Raw genomic sequence first — 23,300 nt, 5'->3', positions numbered from 1 at the left:
CGCGGGCGGGCGCGTGCACGCGCGGGCAGGCGCCCCGCCCCGCCTCGGCCCGGGGCGGTCGCACGGCGGCGGGCGGCGCGGGGACTACTTTCGGCGGCCGCCCGCGCCCCGCCCCTTGTCCTCGCGCGGCGGAACGCTCCGCGCTGCGCCGGCGGCGGCAGGATACAGCGGCGCCAGCGCGACTTATAAGAGCTCCTTGTGCGGCGCCATTTTAAGCCTCTCGGTCTGTGGCAGCCGCGCTAGCCCGGCCCCGGGAGCTGAGAGCGAGGGGGAGGCGGAGACGGAGGAAGGTGCGAGGAGCAGCTGCGGTCCCCGCCGAGCCGCCACCGCAGGCCGAGGACGGTCGGACGCCCGCGGCGGGTGGAGCCCGTTCCCCTGAGGTGCTTGGACGCTCCCTTTGCTTACCCTTCCCGGGCTGCTCCCGCTCCCTCTTCGGAGCCAAACTTCGTCCCGGGCGGGCGGGCGGGCGGCCGGGCCCGGCGCAGCCCGGAGGGCCGGGGCGGGGAGCCGGGGACGCGGGCCGGCGACGGCGGGGGCGGGCGGCGTCCAGGGCGCGGAGGGCGGCGGCCGGGCCCGGGTTCCGGCCGCGCTGCCCCTCGGGGGGCCCCGGGGGGCGCCGCGGGCGGGGAGGGGGCGCCGCGGGGGCGCGTCCAGGAGCCCGGATGACCGGCGGCGGGGTGGTGGGGGTGGGAGGCGGCGGTTTCCGTCCCGGGCTCCGGCGGCGGCCGAGTTTGGGGGAGGGACCCTGCGCCTCGGGATGCGCCGGGGTGGGGGGCGGGGTGCGGCCGGGGGCGGCGGGGGGGGGGGACTCCGCCTTCGCAGCCCGGCGGCGAGTTTGGGGTTCGGGCGCCGGAGGCCGGGACGCCACCCCCAGGTGCTTTTCCGCGGCGGGGAATGGGGGGCCCGGCGGAGTTGGCGGGTTTCCTCTCTGCGTCTAACAGACGAATAAGAATATATATATGTATATTTTAACAACGCTGCCTATGTGAGTTCGAATCGGAACAACTTTAAGCCTCAGAGTAACTCTTAGTGCAGCCGGCGCGATGCGTCAGTGGGGTGTGCACCTGTGAAGTGCGCGTCGTGTGCCAAGGTTTTCTCGTGCGTGCAGGTGAGTGGGGGGCGGCCTGGAGCGCTCTGGGTTTGTGGCCGTGGGGCTTGAGACCCTAGGACCGTAGGGGAGAGGGGACGACGGGGGCCGGCTGTTGGTCCCCGAGTGGCCCGCAGGCTCCAGCCTCCGGCTGCTTGGAGACTTCTCGATCGTGGGAATAATGTATTCCAGTAGTTGTGTGGCAGCTAAAGTTGAAGTTGATTCCCCCCCACCCCCACCCCTGTTTTAGAGCACGTTTTCTTTTCAGCGGAGTGAATTTTTTTTTTTTCCTCCCTCCCACGAAATTAGACAAACGAAAAATCCAAGCATTGTAACTTCTTTTCGGTGTTTTGTGCGAGGAGAGGACTTTGAACCCGAGTCTTGGGAAGTTCGGTTCCCGTCGCCGGGTCTGAATCGGCCGAGCTGGGGCGCGGGGTGTAGTGGTTTCCTTGGTGGAGGGGGCATTGTCTCCTACTTTGTGTCTTCCAGACATCTGTGGTCTCCCCTCCCCCCGAGTTTGTGCGCGGTGAATGGAGGGAGACTGGGCTGCTGGTATGCAGAGGTCGGCGACAGGAAATCGAGGAGTGGTTTTAGTGAACGGAGAGCTTTGTATCGTGAATAATGGTGGCTCAGACTAGACAGCAACTTGAAGAGACGGCTGCGTTTCCTTTGATGACGTCTAGGCCGATGTTTTTCAGATCGCTAAGTTGTAAAGTATTTTGTCTGGAATTTAGGAAGCCATTCCATTATTTACTTGCCACTTGGTGAACCGTCAGCACCCTCAGTTGGCTTCCTGTTAACTTGTCTTCATTCTAATAAATATTACGTCGAGCTCGGAGTGTTACCTACGTTATGCTGCTGTTTACTGTTTGTTGAAATCACTGGCTACTTTGGAAGCGCTTTCTTTGGATTAAGGCTACTTAAATTTTACTTTTAAATCCTCAAAAATCTCTGAAGTAGAAGAAAGTCCCCTTACGGTTTATTGGAGGTTGTCCTTTCACAAAAGACAAAATGTGATTAATTTGCACCCAATATTCATTACTTTGACCTAATCTTTGTTCTGAAGGCCGAGCACAAAGACAAGGCCCTGAAGTGATTGCAACAGTAACTTGAAAAACTTGCAGAAGTCTATTCTCCAGGATTAAGGGAATGCGGAGACCATTCAGTCTGCAGTCCTTGAGAAGGAATTTAAAAACTGCCCTAGAAAGCTTAGTATCGCCTGTAGCTTAGAGTCCTGTGGCCTCCTAGGCCTTGGAGCCTCCCACAGATCACACCGATCATTTAAAACAGCTTTTAGGAAAAAACAACTTAAAAAAAAAAAAAGGTGTTCAGATGTCAAAACTTTTTTTAAAAACCCATTGGCATCTGATTTCTTTCCAGATTATGTATAAAAGTATATTCCATTATTAAAATTTATCAAGCTGAACTGACCTTAAATTCCTAGTAATGGCTGGCATTGAAATTGTCACAATTGAAGGCCTGTATGCTTGTTTTTGTAACCCCACTGCCAAAATGGAAAAAGAGAAGGAAATTTTTCTAAGGGTGATTGAAAATATGGCACATAGAAAAACTGCAGGTAGCATTTTTGTACCAGTTAGGAGAGGCAGAGAGGAAATGCGTGTTGTTACTGTTGAAACTGGGGATATGGAGAGTTTGAGTATCATTCATTTATAGTTCAAGGTAGTGAAATTAGAACTGGCTGTGTAAGTCTGTTCAGCCAGATGACACTTCAGTTCCTGAAATGAAACAATACATCTGTTATAAGGTGATTTTATTTCCCTGTCATAGTCTACTAGTTGGTGATAATTAATAATTGTAGATGAGTAGGTGGTAAAAAGTTGATAACTCTCAATGGGGTCAGAGGCATGCTTGACTGCTAAGCCAGGGAAAGAAGGATGAAAGCTTTTAGATCTGGATAGACTTCTGATGTAAAAAAAAAAGGGGGGGGGGATTGTAACTCACTGGTAGTGGTACGTGTTGGTTTGTGATTGTTTTTGAAAACATTGCTTGTATTAACTTGGTTGTTTTCTTGTAGGCCTCTATTTGTTGGAACTATGGTATCTATTGTTGAAACAGCTTGACTGAAAACATTTTTATACCAGGAAAGTAAATAGTAAACATAGACCAAAATCTTTTTCTGGTTTATTCAAAGCATGTAGCTGTTGCCTGTTATACCTTCATGGGGAAGCTATCTTTACAGAATCAGGTCCTCCCACTTTTTTTTTTTTTTTAGATGTATTTTATTTTGAAAGGCAGAGTTTACAGAGAGACAGAGGCAGAGAGAGATCCGTCTTCGATCCGCTGGTTCACTCCCCAGATGGCCACAAAGGCCAGAGCTGGGCCCATCGGAAGCCAGGAGCCAAGAGTTTCTTCCAGGTCTCCCCTGCAGATGCAGGGGCCCCCAAGGACCAAGGACTTCGGCCGTCTTCTGCTTTCCCAGGCCATAGCAGAGAGCTGGATGGAAGTGGAGCAACCAGGGCTCAAACCATCGCGCATATGGGATGCAGGCACTGCAGACGGTGGGGGCCTTAGTTAGCCTTGTTATAACAGACTGTTGTTGGTGTAGTGTTTGGTTCGTTTGTGTAATGGATAAATAGGCTAACAGGTTAAAATACATACTTGTCAAGTTGTACAAAAAGGAAAATGTTAACTTCGTGGTTTGGAAAAGTTGGAATTAACCCCTGTGGTTTTTCACTACTTAACCTCAGGAGAAAGTTCTTTATTTCCTGTTTACTTAAAGTCTGTTTTAAAAGAGAACAATCCATTGAATTAAGGACCCATTTTTAGGGCTTAAACACTTTTTTTGAGTTTGTTAATTGTGGGCATGTCTCTTAAGAGACATCCCTCGCTCCCAAAATCTCCTTCAAACCTGAAGCAGCAGAGTGAGTAGTTCGGGGCATGTTTTCATGCTTTGGTCATATTGAGTGCCCTCCAGTGGATATAGCATTATTCTTGTGATTTATTTTTTATTTTAATTCCAGCAAGTTTGTGTTGGCATATATTTATGAATGGTTCTGAGAAATCAATTAAGAACCTTTCAAAATCAAGAATAATTTATTCATATCAATACTGCTAATTAAAAGGCTGGCTTAAAAAAATGTCAACTGAACCAGTATTTGCAGGATTAAAAATCAAAGTTGAATTACGAAGTTTTATTTAGGTCTCTTTAGTCCTGCTTAAATATAACGATAAACCAAAGACTCATACTTACTTGAGAAGATAAAAGATCACAATGTTTAGCCAGATTGATGAAAGAAACTAAGAATCTCAGAAAAAACTGATGATGGTGTGTGAATTGTCAATTTCTCTGAAGTCCCACAGTAAAACAATAATGACTCAACTAGTTTCTATTAGGAACTAGATGGAAAAAAAGCTAGTTGAGTCCTTTTGCGTGAACTAAAATATAGTATCCTTGTGACTGTGGGGTGTCATTTGTACAGGGTTTTGGGCTGTGGTCCAGTATAACAGTGTTTGACCTTTAAATTTTTCAGTAAAGATTTTTATTGTAGGCTCCCAGTGTTAATGTTTTTAGTATTTCTGCTAATAACATTAATTTCTGAAAATGCTTGTTTCAAATCAGTTTAATTAGTAGCAGGAATGACTTATCTAGACTTTTGGAAGTAAAATGGTCAGTTCATGAAGAATTCTCAGAATTTAAATTTTTTAAAAGATTTTATTTGAGAGTTAGAATTACAGACAGAAGGAGAAAGATCTTCCATCCACTGGTTCACTCCCCAAATGGTCGCAACGGCTAGAGCTGGACCTTTCTGAAACCAGGCTCTGAGAGCTTTTTCTGGTCTCTCATGTAAGTGTGGGGGCGCAAGCATTTAGGCTATCTTCCCCTGCTGTTTGCAGGCCATGGCAGAGAGCTAGATTAGAACAGGAGCAGCTGGGACATGAACCGATGGCTTAACGTGGTATGCCATAGTGCTGGCTCCCAGAATTTAAAATTTAAAAAAAAATTTTTTTTTTCTGTTTTCCTGATATCTAGTTAGAATGAAATGAAAATGTTACTTTGTAAGGAAACTGATGGTTTCACTGATTGCTCCACTTTGCTGTTGATGTTTAGTACGGTTTTGTGGAACTATTGTAGGACTTTTGACTATTTGAGATGTTCGTTGTCATTTCTAATTATGCTTTAAACCAAAAAGGCCAGAATGCCTTAAGTAATGGTACAAATGGTTTGTGTCAGAATGGACCATTCCTCTATGAAAGATCATTTTTGGAATTAGTGTTGTGCAAGTTGGTGCTTAATATTTGTAACACTTTTTTTTTTATAAACTTCTGTTCCAATTTTTGAAGGTTTTAGGATAAGTGAGAATAGATTTGTAAATTCTTTCAAAGATTACATTCATACAACTTAATGAAAAAATTTCCTGCTAGGAACTTATCTCTTGAAATTGGCCATTTGCCTTATAGCATAAACAGCTTGATGTTAAAAATGTAGGACTAAATTATTTTTTGTTTTTAAGATTTTATTGGTTTGAGTGGCAAAGTTAGAGGGAGGTCTTCCATTTGCTGTTTCACTCCCTAAATGGCTGCAACAGCCAGGGCTGGGCCCATCTCCCAGGTCTCCCACGTGGGTACAGGGGCCAAAGGACTTGGGCCATCTTCTGCTTTCCCGGGCCATAGCAGAGAGCTGGACCAGAAGAGAAGCAGCCGGGACATGAACTGGTGCCCATATGGCTGCTGGTGCCTCAGGGAAGGTTTAGCCCACTATGCCGCAGCACCTGCCCCAACAAGATTGCTTTCACAAGTCATACAGAACTGGTCTTGTTACAATGGTGGAAATGGCTATTCATGTGGCCTCCAGGATCAGGCCAGGTATAAGGTAACTGGGACCCTGTGGACTGCCACAGATGGGAGAACACATGTCCCAGCTGAGCAGCCAGCCATAAGCTGCAGCTGGTGTGTGTGTGTGTGTGTGTGTATTCATGTTGCAAGATCATCCCTGCCTGCCAGGATAGGGAAAACATTCACTTCAGCCTATATCTTTTGCACATGTTGGCCAATGAAACTATTTTAAGACACTGTTCACAAATTAAATACATCTATAAGCAGGATATTACCAATTTGTAACTATTATATCATTTGAAGTGTGTTTTTTGTTCTTTATTATGATCTATGAAATTATTCTGTGAATTTATATAATTTAACAGATAACTATTAGTTTTGTATTTAAGTACTTGGGAGATGCCTTGGCATCAGTTGATTATAGATGAAGAACTTAAAAGTAATATTTATAGTACTAACTTGTTTGTAAACTCAGCAAAATCCACACTTTTAAGGTACTGAATTAAAAAGGCTTGGTTCAAAGAAAAGGGAGAGAAATAATTTACTTATTACTTAACTTTTTTTTTTTTTTTTTTGTGGTAAGATTTATTTATGTATTTGAAATGCAGAGTTAAAGGGAGAGACAGATTTCCCTCTGCTGGTTCACTCCCCAAATGGCCACAATGGCCAGGGCTGGGCTGAGCCAGGCCGAAACCAGGAGCTTTATCCAGGTCTTCCACATGAGTGGCATGGGCCCAAACACTTGGACCATCCTGCACTGCCTTCCAAGTGCATTAGCCAGGGAGCTAATTTGAAAGTGGAGCAGCCAGAGCAGCCAGGACCCAACCTAGTGCCCATATGGGATTCTGGCGCTTTAGGTGCTGGCTTAACCCACTATGCCACAGCAGTGGCCCTTACTTAACTACTTTAAATATAGTTCTTTAAAACATTTTAAAAGGAAGTCTCAAAGCTTAATCCATTAAGGCATTTAAAATGCTAAACCATCTTTATGTGTGTACACAGTTCATACCAGCCTCAAATTTTACTGAGGTCTTTAAATCATGTCCTGGTTTTCAGCAAAATTCTGCATTTCTGAGCTAAACTATTGTTATTAGACCAGCTCCAAAACTTAAAAACGAAATGTAGACAATTAAAAATTAATTGAGTATGCTTATTTAATGTCACTGCTTTTTGGTCAGTATAAATTTATGCAGCAATTAAATGGATTTTGGTTAAATATTACTTCTAGCGAAGTTTATTTCCAGAATTTGTAGTTTATTTAGTCTTCAAAACTCCATTGTTTAAAGGACAAACTGTGACTGAACTGAAATTGCAAATCCTATGTCGACATTGGTTTTAGACAGTATCATTCCAAAATAGTGCTAAAAGAGTGAGCCTTTCATAAAACATCCCAGCAGCCCTGCACTCCCACGATCTCATGTAACTCTTCATAGAGCTGCTATGAAGTTTCTTTTGTACTATTCCAGAAGTTTCCTACCTCTGGTCTGTGCAATTTGGGAAAAGGCTTTTTCCCCCCCCTACTCTGCCCGTGACAGTGTAAAGAGCTTTAACCAACTAGGTGATGTTGGAGTGAAAGTGCTTCATAGTACTTAACCGTTTTCTCCCTCTATTTCCATCTTTTACATTTTCTCACTAGTGTTCCCATGGTTTTAACGTGTGATTTACTAATTCCCATGTTGTGGGACTGATGTTTTCTTTTTACCTGATTTATAACAAATAGGTTAAACAATTAGTTTTTAAATGGGGGAGGGGATTTTTAACCTACCTTAGTATCTTTCAAGTTCATTTGTCTTCATGGTATACAAAGCTTATCTCTGACTAAAACATTATCTTAAATTCTGGTAAGTCTGAGTTGGAAGTAATATGTACACAAAAGCTGAGAATAACAGTTTAATAAGCTTTTATTAATAGGATTTTATGATAACTAAAATAATGGTTGTATACGTGTACATACATACAACACATTTTGTTAGCCAATTTTTGTTTTGTAAATCTGTAAAACTATTCTGAAATAAACTGTTTAAAAAAGAATACCTTAAACGTTTATACTAATTTGCTGCACTGAAAGACAACTGTTGCATACTGGTCCAGATTTTCTCTTAGTATAGGATAAACTGATTTCAGAGCTGTAACAGTCTTTATGAACTGTACTTTTTTTTTTCCCCAAAGTATAATTAATTGGTTTTGGGGTAAGAGTGTAGTGTATCCATCTTTGAAGTTTTGTATATACTGTACTAGATGGATGCCACATGTATTAGGGGGGAACAAGGGATTCTTGGAAAAATTTTTTTCAATGTAGCTAATTATGGAGGTTTCCAAGTGGAGTTCCATTCTGCTGTGTAGGAAAGCACCCAAGTAGATACTTAAATTCCTTTCTGAACCACTGGGGGAAATGTAGCAATGTCCAGTAAGGTATTGTATAACTGTAGTTTATTTAGATACAAAAGTAGAAAGTTGACTTTTTTAGGAAACATAATGCTGACATAGAATTCTTTAAATAGGTTGGTAAATTTAGTTTGTCATTTTTCTAGCATTTTGCTTAATTGTTACATTAGTGTTATTTTTATTAGTAGTATTATTTTGCGTCTGAGCTTTTGTTACTTTGGTTGTATCTTGTTTGCATAGTCATCAGCCAATCCTTTATATTCTGAGATTGTTCTATGAATGTTTCCTTCTCTTCATAGTTGCAGCTGTAAAATAGCCCCTCCCCTGGTGATGCTGATTCCCTTGTAGCTCTTTCAAATGGTGCATACCTTCAACACTGAACAAAGAAGTAGACTAAATGTCTTCTTGGCTCCTCATGGGCACTTGACCATTCTTTTCCTAAGCTCCAGGTCTTGATTCATCCCGTTAAATTTTACCCCCACTACCCCCACTGTCTGCTTTATTTACTCCTATCTCTAATTGTTAGTGATGTGAGTACCATGTAGAGTAGGGCTGCTCAGAATGCTGTCTGAGTGTGAACTGTTTGTTACCAGTATAAATTTGGTTAAATTTATGCCAAAACGTAAATCACCTGTGTCACTTTAGTTTACTGTTTGGTAGCTACTTTCGTTTGTAAGAAGATTTTTTTGAAGGAAGCAGTGTGTTCATTTACAGTCTAGCAGAAATTCCTTAGGGTATGTATACTGGCACTTTGGATAACTCTGATGCAGAATATCAATGTTACCAGTGATAGGCTTCCAGGATCCTGGACTCCTATTTCCCTGATTTCCTCTCCTCCAGTGATCTTATTTCCCCCTGTAATTCACACACACATTCCTATTGTCCTGTATGTATCCTAGAATACCTTTCACATAGTACCTGTGTCCTGGCCCTCATACTCATTTCAACCTTCCTGTTCTCTCATTTCTCTGGTAATTATTTCCAAGTCCCTTCTGCTCCTTTGGAGTCTGCAGTCTTACTTGTCCCTGCCGCTGGTGCTCACTTCTGCCCAGCTGAGATTTCATGTTGAATCACAATCACTTTTTGTACAGGGGAGAGGAGGTGTCTTCAAAAACTTTGTGGATAATGCACAGTATGAAAAAAAGAGCATGAATTTCAATTTTTTTGCACCAAAATAAGTTCATCTTTTAAGTCTTTTTCCCTACAGACTTTATAAATTCTGTTACACAGCCCTGGTGTCTGTCCCAGTGATTCCCTACTCTGTTACTGGTTTATTATCCTTTATGATTGCTTGATACTTTTCCCTCTGTCAAACCTCCAGTACCTCCTTCCCTGTCCTCACTCTAATGCCATCGCTTTCTGTTTTCACTAAAAATGTTGAACAGTTGAAAAAAACTCATACAAGCTCCCATGTTGGGCTGAGCCCTCCTTCACCTATACCTCTGTCACTGTAGGTGACCTGTAATGTTCCACGATTAGGCCGTCCAGATCACTGATAGACCAAATCCCGTCCTTTCTTGTTCTCAACAGTATTCCTCTGGCATTCTCTATGCATTTGCTGCATTGATTCCTGGGTCTCTACTGGCTTTACCCATGAATGTGCAGGTGTGCTGTTATTTATCCCAATAAAGAAATTTTCTCCACAACTGTTTCTCCTTTGACCCACCACCCCAGACTGCTTCTTTACGGCAAAATACCTTAAAATAATTGTGTATATGTGCTTGTCTTCTCTTTGAGCCCCTGCCAATAAACATGATGTTGACATTATTGCCACGGTTGCTTAAAATGCTTTATTTATCTCTTAGGCCCTTATGTCTTCTAGTAGGGTTCCTTCCTTGCCTTTTCCGTCATCACTTCTGCTTCTATGTTGGAGTAGCTGGAGGTTTAGGCATGGAATCTCCTTTTTTGTTGTACATACTCACCATCCAGCTTTAAATAGATGATATTACATCTGCTTGGTAATGCCTTCCAAATTTATAACCTGTCCTGGGTTTCTCTCCTGAATTCTAGGTTGCCATATCCAGCTGTTTTTCAGCATCTTGAATGTCTCAGAAACTTCTCCAACTTAATATATCTAAAACTGATGCCAGTTTTTCCCTAAACTGCTTTTAGTCCTTCATAAATGCAGCTGTGTATCTTCCTAGTTATCCAACCTTAAAACCTGTTGTTGGTTCATTTTTCTCTAATACTCCAGATTTTCTCTGCAAATTGTTGTGCCCTGCCTCCAAAAACTCTATATAATCTGGCCATTTTTCTCCATGACTAAAGCATCTTCATATTCTGCCTGGATAATTAGGAAGTCCTTCTAGCTGCTCTCCCTGCTTATACTTTTGTCCCCTCCCTTTATCAGTCTGTTTTCAGCACAGTGGCAGGAGTAATCCTGTTTAAATATAATTATTCTGTTCAGAAACCTCCTAAAGCTTCCCATTATTGAGTAAAAGCCCAAGCCCATATGTGTCTGGACCATGCCTTTCATCCCCTGCTATGATTCTTCTCTCATTTCTCTTCAATCTTTGTTTTTCCTTAAACTGATCAAGCATTCGTGTCCTATCACTTCCACATTGAGATCTTCCTTGTACAGCTGCTTTCACTTTATCCTATAGTGATATTTATTTATTTATTTGGTTTGTGATACTAAATTATACTCTGAAGTAACATTGGATTCCTCATTCTTTTCCGCCTTCCGGGTCTTTGTGTCCTTTGAATAGTTTCTGAAACTTCAGGTGCTTAATAAAGGTTTGTTGAATGGATGTTCTAGAATGGCTTCTAGAATGTTCTTGTTTGGCTTCAGTTAGTGCCTCATTTATTCTTCTGCTCCCTTTCACAAAGTGTTGTGTGTGCATGATTTCCACTTTTCACTCCCATTCCAGTTAGTGTTCTGCCTGCGTTATTCCATGGGATGTACTCTTGCTGAATTTATGTCTGGACACTCAAGTTGATGAACCGAATGGATCGTTCTGAAAAAGCCTTAGTCTTGCTGCACTGCTCAGCATTTAGTGCAGTTCCTAACTTATTTCTAGATGCGCACTGTCCAGTAGAACTTTGTGTGGTGGTGAAGGTGTTCAGATCTGTGCTGTCCAGTATTTTAGTTGCTTTGTGTGGCTTTTGAGCACTTGAGATGTGGCTGTGACTGAAGGCTACACATTTTTAACACTAACTTAATTGTGAATGACCACATGGACAAAATGCAGGTTTTTTTTTTTTTTTTTTTTTTTTTTTAAGGTGTACAGATTTCATGTGCTTCATGTATACAGATTTAGGAACATAGTGATTCTTCCCGCCCTTTCTTCCTCCTGCCCACACTCCCACCCTTCATCCTTCTCTCTTTCCTATGCAATTTTAGAAAGTCGTTTTTCTGTTGTGGCACTACTAGACTTAGTATCACAAAGTGATTGTTCAAGCCAGATGCCTAAGTCAACTTGAATTCCTTTTACCTACTTAATTTCTCTCATCTGCTATCTCCAGTTCCATCAGCAGTGCCAGTTTCAGTGTATTTCTACTACTTGTCCTGAGTACTGTTCCCTTTGCCACCACCATCTGTCACTTGGACTTTTGCTGTAGCTGTTCTACCGGTTTCCCCTCTTCCTTTTTCCTTCCAGATTTTGAATTGTAGCAGGATTAGCTTTTAAAGACTTAAATGGTTTATCTTAATATTCAACTGCCAGTAACCTTTATGACTCCTGGTGGCGGTGGCACTTTGAATAGAAAACACCTTCTTTGTTAAAGGCTAGAGAACCCTACATGACCCGGCTGTTTTCAACTTCATTTCTTCATCTTCACCCTTTCCTGCTGTAATCAAACTGTGATCTCAAGGTTCAGTTCTTAAAACTGATGGCTCTGGGCTTTTGTGCATGTTATTTCCAGTTTACGGAATGTTCCTGCTTTGTTCCTTGGGTGCTGGCTTTTTTGCATCCTTCAGGTCTGTTTGAAGGTTACCCTCTACCCTCAAGAAGCCTCTGGTAACTCTTTTGTTTTTAAGATTTATTTATTTGAAAGACATCATGACAAGAGGAATGCTGGTTCACTCCCAAAATGTCGTAAGCATTGGGCTAGGCCAAAGGCAAGAGAGTCTGAAGCTCCCATCCGTGTCTTCCTTGTGGGTGGCAGGGGCCCAAGCACTTGTTTGCTGCCTTCCCAGGCACATTGGGAGTAAGCTGGATCGGAAGCAGAGTAACGTAGGCCTGAATCAGCACTCCCTTACGGGATGGCAGTGTCACAAATGGCCTAACCCACTGTACCACAGCGTCATCCCAAGCCTCTCACAACTCATTCCTGGGACATTCCACTCTTGTGCTTGCATCCTTCCACTCCCCTCACACTTGTTACTCACTTACGAATTGTTACTGTTTGTAACTGTTTATTCATTTGTCTCAAGAATGTGAGGATTGTGCTGTTTTAATTATTTCTGTGTACTCAATCTATTAACAGTTCCTGGAGTGTCCCTGGTGCATAAATATTTGCTGAGTAAATGAGATTTATACATTGCATTTATGCTGTTAGTGTTGCTATGTCCTGAAATTGGAGTAAATAGTCAAGGAAAAACTTTCTTGAGGACAACAACAAAAATCCTTTTTGATTAACATCACAATTTGATAAATTGAGAAAGCGAAATTTATATATATATATGTGGAACATTCATGTATAGATCCAGGTTATGACTCATGAGTTTATTTTTGAACTCATAATAGAACAAAGATTAGGAGCTGTTCCTTGAAATGCTTTGTTGAAATAACAAAAAGCAGTCCCATTTTGAAAATAAAAGCTTTCTAGCTGATTTTATTTCTGTAATACTCTTCCCTTCCTAAATATAAGGGAGCCTCATAATTATGAGACCTATTGTGGTAAAACTGTGAAAGGCAGCAAAATGGCTTTTTAGAAACATAACAGGTGTGATACAAGTGGTTGGGGACAGAAGACTGCTAAAGATGAAGAATCTGTGGTGTGGTGGCTTAGTAAGTAGATAGTTCTCAAGGAGTTGATGTCAGAGTTACTCTACAGAGTCCAGGTTTTTGTGTTTTATTAGGGTTATTTCCTAGGTTTACTTTGAGAGTTTGGATCAAATGATGATTTGTGTACATCTGTAGCCTTTAGTAGTGGGTGGGGGTGTTGTAGCATCAGCATTTATGACACTGAAACAAAATAAATACAATACCAGGGCCCTACAGCAGCCTCTTTGCTAGAGGACCTCCTAGTCATCGGTATTTTTAGGTGTTCCAGGTTTGTCTGATTAACAACATATTTGGCAAAAAACCATTGGAAGGTTATAGTTACCAGTATAAGGGAACTTTGGTGCCTGCTTGTAGATTGTCATAGGGAAAATACAGCGCATCCTGCTCTTAATGGTCTGAAGTGTGTTTCCAAATAAACTGTCTTGATATGGCCTTCCTATATTGTTTGGTCTGGTTTCATGGTTTTCACACAAGCTATTTTGAAGATACAGAAAGAAACTTTGTGTGACCTATCTTAGTAATCTATGGACACAATTTTTCCTGTTAGTAGTCTTCACATTTACACTTAATTAAAATGTAAGTTTGCTTGCCTTTGTTCTCAGTGAAAATATGTATTAAATAAATGAGGGGTTGGCAAACTGTTGCCCAAGATCTGTTTTTGTGTGTCCTGTGAACCAAAGATTTTTAAATGGCTGGAAACAGATCAAAAGAAGGGCAATATTTCACAGCACATGAGAACTACATGAAATTCAAATCTTGGTTTCCATGAGTGAAGCTTAAATGGAACCCTGCCCTGCTCCTTAGTGTAATTGTCGGCCGTGGCTGCTTTCATACTGCAGGCACAGGCTTGAGTAGTTGCTGCAGAGAGCTTAGAGCCCACAGAACCCCAAGTGCTTAGTGTCCGTGCTTTACAGGAAAAGTTTGCCGGCTCCTGTGTTAGATGATATGCATTTTTCACAAATCCTTCACCTTTCTGAAGGCATTTAAGAAATCTTTAGAGTTATATACTATTGTTGACTAGTCATCAAGTCTCTGTGTTATATTTTCTGTGTCAACGTTCTAGCATTTTTTTCTTTAAAGATTGATTTATTTATTTGAAGGAGTTAATGCAGAGAGAGGATGCAAAGCCAGGAACCAGGAGCTTCTTCCTGGTCTCCCACACAGGTGCAGGGACCAAAGGGCTTGGACTTGGGTCATCCTTTACTGCTTTATAGCAGAGAGCTGGATCAGAAGAGGAGCAGCCCGGATGCCAGCATTGCAGGCAGAGGCTTCACTTGTTACTCCACAGCGCTGGCGCCAACTTCCTAGCATTTTTATTGGCATATTCAGTCCATCAAATGTTTAAGAGATATATGCTAACCACTTTGGAAACAGGAGCTAAAGGTATAATCGCAGCCTTCCTAGAGTTCATTTGTGATGAGCGGCTTTTATTTTCATAAAGGTCAGTCTGCTGGTATGGTGGGGAAGGAAACTAGTAAAAAGTAGAGAAGAGGAAAATTGCCATTTTGGGACCTAAAGCAATACAGTAAATTGCTTTTGAAGGTCACTAAGTTGCTGCCACTAATTCTGCCTGATGTCTGAAGGTGGAGAGTAACATTTAAAAATAAAATCTTGACTTTGTTGTCATATCTAGTGTTATATAGCTAGGTACAGTCAATTTATGGAGTATATAATGATTCAAAATTTGGGAATATTTTAAAAAATTTGGCTGTGATTACTGTTGAAAGAATGTAGTTCTTTAGTATTATGTATGAAACCACATAACCTAAAATTAACCTAAGAAATCTTCCTTATATTTCTCTGAAGCATTGATTTCTAACAGTTTTATTTAACTTTGGGGTTGGATGGGAAGTAATATTAGATTGAATTTTAACTGTATTCTTGAATTAACTATTGCTTGTCAGTTTTCTCTCTGATAATTTGAGGTATAATGCCTACTTCATGAGTTTGGAAGACTGTGTGAAATAACTATATCAGGCTCAAAACCAAAACTGCTGAGATTTTAATTGTGCTACCTTGTTAGATGTTTATCAAGGGAAGAACTGGGCATTGAACATATCACAAAGCCGTATCTTAATTACACTGCTAAAAAAATACTTGATAAAATTTAATCAGAAACCCAGCACTAGAATGAAAATAGCAGTATTCATTAAATTATTAAAAATAGGAAATTTCTTTGAAGTAAAATATTTCCCTGAATATAAAAAAGTCTGATAATTTCCATACCCTTGCTTTAGAAAATATGCCACTTTTTATTTTATTTTTAGTAAGTTGGGTTTGCCTTGAGGCAAAATGGTTGGCTGAGTAGTTTCCACTTTTAAGATTTATTTTGAAAGCGTTAGAGGACGAGAGACATCTTCCATCTGGTGGTTCACTCCTCAGATGGCTGGAATAGCTGGGACTGAGCCAGGCCAGAGTTGGGAGCTTTTCCTGGGTCTCCTACATGGCTGGTAAGGATCTGAACACTTGGACAATCTGCTGCTGCTTTTCCCAGGCCATTAACAGGGAGCTGGATCAGCAGTGGAGCAGCTGGGACACAAACTGGCACCCATATTGGATACTGGCATGGTAGGTGGTGATTTTACTGATTATGCCACAACTTTGTTGCTGGTTTCTGCATTTCTTTTGCATAGTCCTATTTTAGTGACAGTTGAGCTTTTTTGCTTAGGATACATGTATTCCTAAGTGCTGTATTTCAGTGTTTGGCTGACCTAGTAGGGCTAAATGCTGGAAGATACCTTCTTGGAAAAATGGCATTTCTGATAACGTGTTATTTCTGTACACTTGGTTCTGTGTTTGCAGAAGGGCATACAAATGTTTCCATGTAGTTGATGTATGTGGAACTTTTTTTTTTTTTTGTATAGACCATTTTCATTCCTTTTAATTGCTATATAGTAATTTACCACCCCATTTTGCCTTGGACCACTGCAGTAAACACCACACTGGTGTACCTACTTAGTGTTTGCCTCTAAAAGTCTCCCCCCTGCCAACTTCCACATAGCTGTTTGAGTAAACTTTTGAAAAGCCTACATCACAGATCCTGTTACATCCTTGGCTTCCCAGTACACTTGGGTTTTTATTTTATGTCCTTGCTGATTTGTTTCCCCCTTCTCTTGATGGTTCCTGTCTTCTAGTTAGATTGGTGACATTTTAATACCTTCAGCACACGAAGCTTTTTCTGCCTTTACGCTTGTTTTCTGCCCAGTCTTAACCTGGCTCCTTCCTCTCTGCTCAGATACCTTGAACTCTGAGAGGCCTTCCCTGACCACCCCCTCTCATCCCACTTCTCACCTTCTTCATTTTCTTCATACCAGTTCTCGCTGCTGTCTTGTTTTATTGAGTAAATCCCAGTCAGTAAAGTGTAATGTTACTAGATGTATTACCTTAGTTTTTATTCATTGTTACTGCAATGCCAGTAACATAAAAAATGCTTAAATTTATTTGTGAATGAATTTTTATTCCATTTAATGGTTAAATTATATTTTTGTCAGTACTCTATAAGGGGCATTTGGTTAATTTCTAGCTTTTTCTCTGTACAGACCTCATGGCATGCTCTGTAAATATTCCCACAGAATACATTTCTTATAAAAACGGAACGTTTAAGTTAAAGAGTGTTTATTCTTATATTTAATGGATAGTGTTGGCTTATCCTCCAAAAAGTTTGTGCCACTTAATGGTATTCTAGTCATCAGAGTGTATTATCAGTCTCTTCAATCTTTAGCAGTCTGAGAAGCAAAAAGTAAATGGATCTAAATGTCTTGTGGATATCAATTGCTCACTTCTACTTTTTTGAAATGCTGAGTCTTGCACTTTCTCTGCAGTATAGGATTGTTTTCAGTGACTCTCTTTCTGTGCTATGGATGTTAACCTTCAGTCATGCCTCATGTATTCCAGTATGTCTTTTTTTGAATCACTTTATATGTGGTACTTTGTCCCAGAATTAAACTTTTAAACACATGTGAGCATTTGAAACACACACACACACACACACACAGAGTCTTCAAAAAGAACATGGAAATGGAATCAAAAGGTAACTTTTGGTGCAAAAGTTCTTCAGAATCCACACATAAAAGGTATTGCTTAAATATATAAAAATGCATTGTATGTGGGAAAATCATGGCTTTCAAAATTTTTGTATCACATATACATCTTTTAATTCCATTTTTCCAGAAACTTTCAAAAATGTTTTGAGAGGTAGAGAGCTCCCATCTGCTGCTTCAAAACCTTAAATGCTCTTAAAACTGCCTGTCCTGGCAAGGCCAGGCCAAATCTGGGAGCCACAAACCTAACCAAGTCTTCAGTATGGGTGTCAGTTGCCTGACTGCTTGAGCCAGTCATTACTGCCTCCCAGGGTATGCGTTAGCAGGAGGAAATTGGAATCTGGAGCAGAACTTGAACTCAGCTACTCCTGTAATGGGATGGGTGAGTCCTGTCTGTCATCTTAACTCCCATGAACTTTTTGAAGTACCTCCCCCTGCTCCGACACAGACACACACATACGTGGTCCTCAAAAAGTTCATAGAGAATGCATATTATGAAAAAATTGTGCATGGATTTCAAAATTATTTGCACTAAAAGAAATTGATTTGACTTCTATTTCCATGAACTTCGAAGTGACTGCCCATTTATACACACACACACACACTTGGTGTTTTTGGTTTCAGTGTTTTCAGCTCATGTTTACATTAACTGGACTTCCTAATCAGTTTTATTTCTCTGTTTACCTAAATTTAGTGTCAAAAAATGGTTTCCCGCGTGCAGATATTTGAAGGAATAAAGTTAATAGTGTAATAGTGTTACACGGCATAGTTGGGTGACAGTAGTTCACAACAACCTGCTATATATTTTATGAACAGATACACAAGAAAGGAGCTCCAAGTATCCAGTTATAACATCAAAGAAGAGGAAATCTTGATTGCCCTGATTTAATCAATACAGATTTTGTGATGCCATACTGTAGCCCATATATATATATAAATTATTGTTAAAAAATTTTAATATATAGGTTTAATTTTAATGTAGTTAAATAAAACAAAGTATTTCTTTTAGAATAAGAAGCCCAGGGTGGCTTAACTGTGGTGCAGTAGATTAAGCTGCCAGTTGGGATGCCTGCATCCCATATCCAAGCACCTGACGTTGAGTCTCTCCTCTGCTTCCTGCTAATGCATTTGAAGGCAGTGGATGATGGCCCGTACTTGGATTCCTGCCACCACGTGGGAAACCCGAATGGAGCTCCTGGCTTAACTGTGGCCCACCTGTAGTTGTTTTAGGCGTTTGAGGAGTGGAGCAGATGGCAGATACTCCATCTCCTTCTCTGACTCTCTGCCTTTTGAATAAATTAGACTTCGTAAAAAAAAGAACAAGGAGCTTGTTTCTCTCCTAATACTATTTATAAAGCAATCCAGCTCTCTCACTGATTTTTTTTTTTTTTTTGGACAGGCAGTTAGAGAGAGAGAGAGAGAGAGAGAGAGAGAGAGAGAGAGAGAGAGAGAGAGAAAGAAAGGTCTTCCTTTTTCCGTTGGTTCAGCCCCCAAATGGCCGCACACTAGGCCGATCCAAAGCCAGGAGCCAGGTGCTTGCTTCCTCCTGGTCTCCCACACAGGTGCAGGGGCCCAAGCACTTGGGCCATCCTCTACTGCCTTCCCGGGCCACAGCAGAGAGCTGGACTGGAAGAGGAGCAACCAAGACAGAACCCTGTGCCCCAGCTGGGACTAGAACCTGGGGTGCCGGCGCCACAGGCGGAGGATTAGATTAGCCAAGTGAGCTGCCGCGCGGGCCTGGAAGTATCTTTTTATGCTTAGGAAATTGCCACATTATACATGTAGTTTTCTGATTACTATAGTATTTTATCCTTTTCTCTCCTAATAATGTGATAATCAGTGTGACAGTTGATTTATAATGTTATCTTGGTATCTGATGGAACTAATCCCTTCTCATAGTTCAGAATTTTTTTCTGCTCACACTTTCATTCCAGATGAACCTGAGAATAATCTTTGAGTCCTAAAGGGGTATACATTGAATTTATAAACAAATGAGAGAAAACAGACATGTTTATACAACACAAATTTATTTTTATTTTATTTATTTATTTATTTATTTATTTGAGCTTGATTTATTTGAAAGGCAGAGTTACAGAGAGGTAGAGAGTGGGATCTTTGATCTACTGTCTCAGTCCCCACATGGCTGCAACAGCTGGAGCTGATCCAATCTGAAGCCAGCAGTCAGGAGCTTCCTCTGGGTTCCCATGTGGGTGCTGGGGTCCAAGCATTTGGGCCATGTTTTATTGCTTTCCCAGGCTAAAGCAGAGAGCTAGATCAGAAGTGGAGTACCTGGTCTTGAACTGGCACACCCATGGGATGCCGGAACTGCAAGCTACAGCATTACCCTGCTACACCACAGTGCCGGCCCCGACACAAAAATATGTAGGCAAGAACAGGATATATTTAACCATTTACTTTGTCTTACATTCCTTGTTTTTATTGTTGCTATTATGAATGACTTTGGTGATTGTATTTTTGTGACTGTTCTATTTGTGTATGGGAAAATAGTTGTACATAATCATAATGCCCACTTCTATTAAAAATGTAAACAGTTTTCTGTTCACCTTATTAGAGGGTAAAATCCACTCCAGACATGTGTAAAAAGTATCTTAAAATGTCTTTGTACTAAAATTTGAAAGAATTAGTGATTTTGTGAAGTTGAGAGAAATAATCATCAGTTCTGAGACATATTAGAAATAGATTCTGCCACACAGCTGCCATCTTTAGCCTTCTAATACAGACATTTTTAGCCTTTTCAAGCTTATGTGACTGTTAACCTTCACAAGTTGGGAATATTTTTTCCTTGTATTTGAGACTTTGTTAGTATGGCTTAGCTGATGTACCCAAAGTGTACAGAAAATATTAATGTCTTTGTATAACTCCATTTTAATTGCTTTAAAAAACTAAAGTCAAAGATGTTCCTGTTTTAAAGTCTTATTTGGGCTTTATTTTATCTGGCTTGCTGACATGTAGCTTTTATTTTCATGTTATTTTTGCTATTCAATGTATAGGAAATAATGTAAGAAAATGGCCATATATTCATCACCTTAATTAACAAATGTAGTTTTGCTGTATTTTTTTGGGTTTTTTGGGAAACAAACGGCTCAAAAGTTGAAGCTTTCTTTAATAAAAATGTTGCTCTCCTAGTCCCCTTGTTGCTCTTAAGCCCTACCCACACTGCTGAGAAGTTGTTACGTATTTTTTCTGTACTTTCATTACATAAACAGTGTAAGGCATTGTTTTTTGTTTGGTTTTGGGTTTTTTTTGTTTTTTACTTACTTGGTTAAACTATATTTTGGAAGCTGTAAAAATGTGCCAACATAGATAATGCCTATTCACTGCACTTCGAGATAGATGTGTTTTGAAATGTTAATCTTTGCTTACTTTAGTATCAGTTGCAGAAAAAGTGTCTGCTTTTCATAATTTTTCTTGGAGGTGGAGTGAAAAGGTAAATTAAAACTTTTTCCTGAAGAGGCAGCATGATTTCAAAACTTTTTGCACCCAAATAAACACAGTGCTGTTTCCCGTGAACTATGTGACGTATTTTCAATATTCCAAAGAGTTAACTTTATGGTATACCTTTATTATGGAAATGACTTGAGGAAATTATTTTATACCAAACATATATTAATGACTGGCATAGGGAAGACACAAGGGAAGGAAAAGGTCATTTGGGGAACCTTCTACTATTTGCTAGCCACAAAGACACTTCCTATTTCTAATAGCCATTGTGTACATGTTGTGGAGGAGCAGGAGTCACTTGATGGCTGTTTCTTGTTGGCCATTTGAAAAGATTTTTCCCCAGATACACAACTGAAAAGCAGAAGGCAAACTAGAGTGGGTTGTGACTTAAAATGTTAGTGTTGAATAAACAGTGCTAAGACAGCAAGAGCTGAGGAAGCTGAATTTTACATTATCAGTGACAGTTAATTCAACTACACACGCAGATGTTTCTAGCTTTAAAAAATAATCTTACTAAGACCTTTTATTTTTAATCCCCAAAGATACTAAAGGTTTGTCATACTCCAGACATAAAGTAGTATTTTTTAAATTTTAAAACGGAAGAAAATATTACTTGGCTTTGCTCTTCTAGTACAGATTTTTGGAAACGTGAATTGTTAGCACCAACTGTCTATAAAACTATGGGTTTATGTAATGGATCTGCTTTGTTTCTTTGTAGCAAAATTATTCCCAGCTAATACTCAAACTTTTTGAAAACTAAGGTAAAGATAATTTTGTTCTGAAATAGGAATGAAAAAATAATGTTCCTGTGAAATTTATTAGTTGTATCAGATATTTTTACATTGATGACTGACAGAAAATAGCTACAGGATTTAAAGTCAGGGAATTGCAGATGGAAAGACAAGAGTTGAGCATAGCAGAAGACGCCACGCGGCACACCCACATCCCATATTAGAGTGCCTGATTTTGAGTCACAGCTCCACTGTGATTCCAGCTTCCTAGTGCTAATGCAGACCCTGAGAGGGCAGGTCTTGGCACAAGTGGTTAGGTTCCAGCCAGCTTTAGAGACTTGGGTTGGATTCCCAGTCTATGCTTGCATAGCAACAAAGAGGAAAATACAGGACACATTGTATTCACCACCTCAGTAGACTGGATAGAAAAATATATGAGAAGTTGCCCATCTCCCAGCATTCTCTCTTTGTCAGCACATCACCTCACGGCAATGCAGCAGTCAGAAGAAAAGTTTCCTGATGTAGTCTGTGTTAGTGATCCCCTGCATGTTGGAACACTTGGTATTTTGTAACTTGTAGGCACTCTGGCCCCTACTCACCTTGATTGGTAGTTAGTGGATTTTCCCCATTTTTGTTTCTCATAATTCCTTCTGAAATGCTTGCTGCCTGGTGCTTTGATCCTCTGGACCAGTCCTCTTGTTTCTTCTCTTTATTTTGTCTTTCCCCTTCTGCTATAGATTTTCTCAACTTTAGCCTTTTAATTTTAATTTTTTTCTGCAATCTTTATGAGGGTACTAAATTAAAATGCTGTTTCTCTTTCTACCTTTCCCTTCATTTTCAAGTTCTTTGTGTGGAGTCAGTTGTGGGTTTTTTTTTTTTTCCTTGAACTTTTTTCTTTGATGATGAAGGTTCTCCTCAAATCACACCTTGATGGAGCTCTAGGATGGGGAGCTCCTTTGACTCCCCCTTGGCAGAAAACAATGAGGAAGTCCATTTTTCTGGAAGAGTGGTAAAATAGCCAGTAAGAAAGTTAGGCAAAAGATACAAACTAAAATGTATCATCAGTGGACAGAGAGCCTGGATGCCTTCCAGAGTAGTGTTATTCAGAGTTCAGGTTGCAGATCGCTTGATTGATTGAAGAATATTCATTTAAAAATGGGGACGTCTATGCTCTACCACAGTCCTTTTAAATTTGTTAAATTAAACATGCAATCCTGCTTAGTACATTATCTTAAAACACAAGATTCTTTGGTGTTCTTGGTCATTCATTTTGTTGAATACATAAATTGTTTCTACTGTAGATTCTGAAGCAGCACAACTCTTGTCAGCTTTAGGTGTCAGATGGTTTTTGTAATCATGAAAATCTAGTATTTTTTTTTTTTAAGATTTATTTATTTATTTATTTATTTGAAAGGCAGAGTTAGAGGCAGAGAGAGAGAGAGTCTTTGATCTGCTGGTTCACTTCCCAGCTGGCCACAATGGCCAGAGCTGTGCCGATCTGAAGCCAAGGACTTGGGCCATCTTGTATTGCTTTCTCAGGCCTTAGCAGAGAGCTGGATCAAAAGTAGAGCAGCCAGGACTTGAACTGGCGCCCATGCGGGATGCAGGTCTTGCAGACCAGGGCTTTAACAAATGCTATGATTTTTTTTTTAATGTGAAATTAAATTTTTATATTGATCAAAATAATATCTCCATTGGTTATATGTGTGTTGATACTTGTAAGCAAATTACTATAAATTTGAAATTAGAAAGAAAACCTTCACTAGCAAACATGCTTTTATGTTGCAGACTTTCATTAGAAAAGTAGTTTTATTTGTTTGTAAAAACTCTAAAATTCACTGTTTTGATCTGT

General features: G+C 40.5%; 2 protein-coding genes across 4 annotated transcripts in view; one reads left to right on the top strand and one right to left on the bottom strand.

Annotated features, from left to right (window-relative positions):
- Positions 1 to 211: 211 nt before the first annotated feature.
- On the bottom strand, positions 212 to 1,552 carry LOC133766216 (basic salivary proline-rich protein 1-like). Its single transcript, XM_062199936.1, has 2 exons — positions 1,403 to 1,552; positions 212 to 745 (listed from the first exon to the last, which is right to left on the bottom strand). Exons 1-2 carry the CDS (start codon positions 1,550 to 1,552, stop codon positions 212 to 214), a joined length of 684 nt encoding a protein of 227 aa, XP_062055920.1.
- CTNNB1 (catenin beta 1) overlaps positions 216 to 23,300 on the top strand; it is a 36,940-nt gene continuing 13,855 nt past the window's right edge. For all 3 annotated transcript variants that reach the window (XM_062200653.1, XM_062200652.1, XM_062200651.1), the window contains exon 1: positions 216 to 380. The gene's annotated coding sequence lies outside the window, so the exon portion shown is untranslated. The remainder of the gene's footprint in view (positions 381 to 23,300) is intronic.

Source organism: Lepus europaeus, chromosome 9, assembly GCF_033115175.1.
Source record: "Lepus europaeus isolate LE1 chromosome 9, mLepTim1.pri, whole genome shotgun sequence".
NCBI classification, from domain to species: Eukaryota; Metazoa; Chordata; class Mammalia; order Lagomorpha; family Leporidae; genus Lepus; species Lepus europaeus.
Note: the sequence above shows the minus strand (reverse complement) of the source record. Positions and strands in the feature narration are given on the sequence as shown.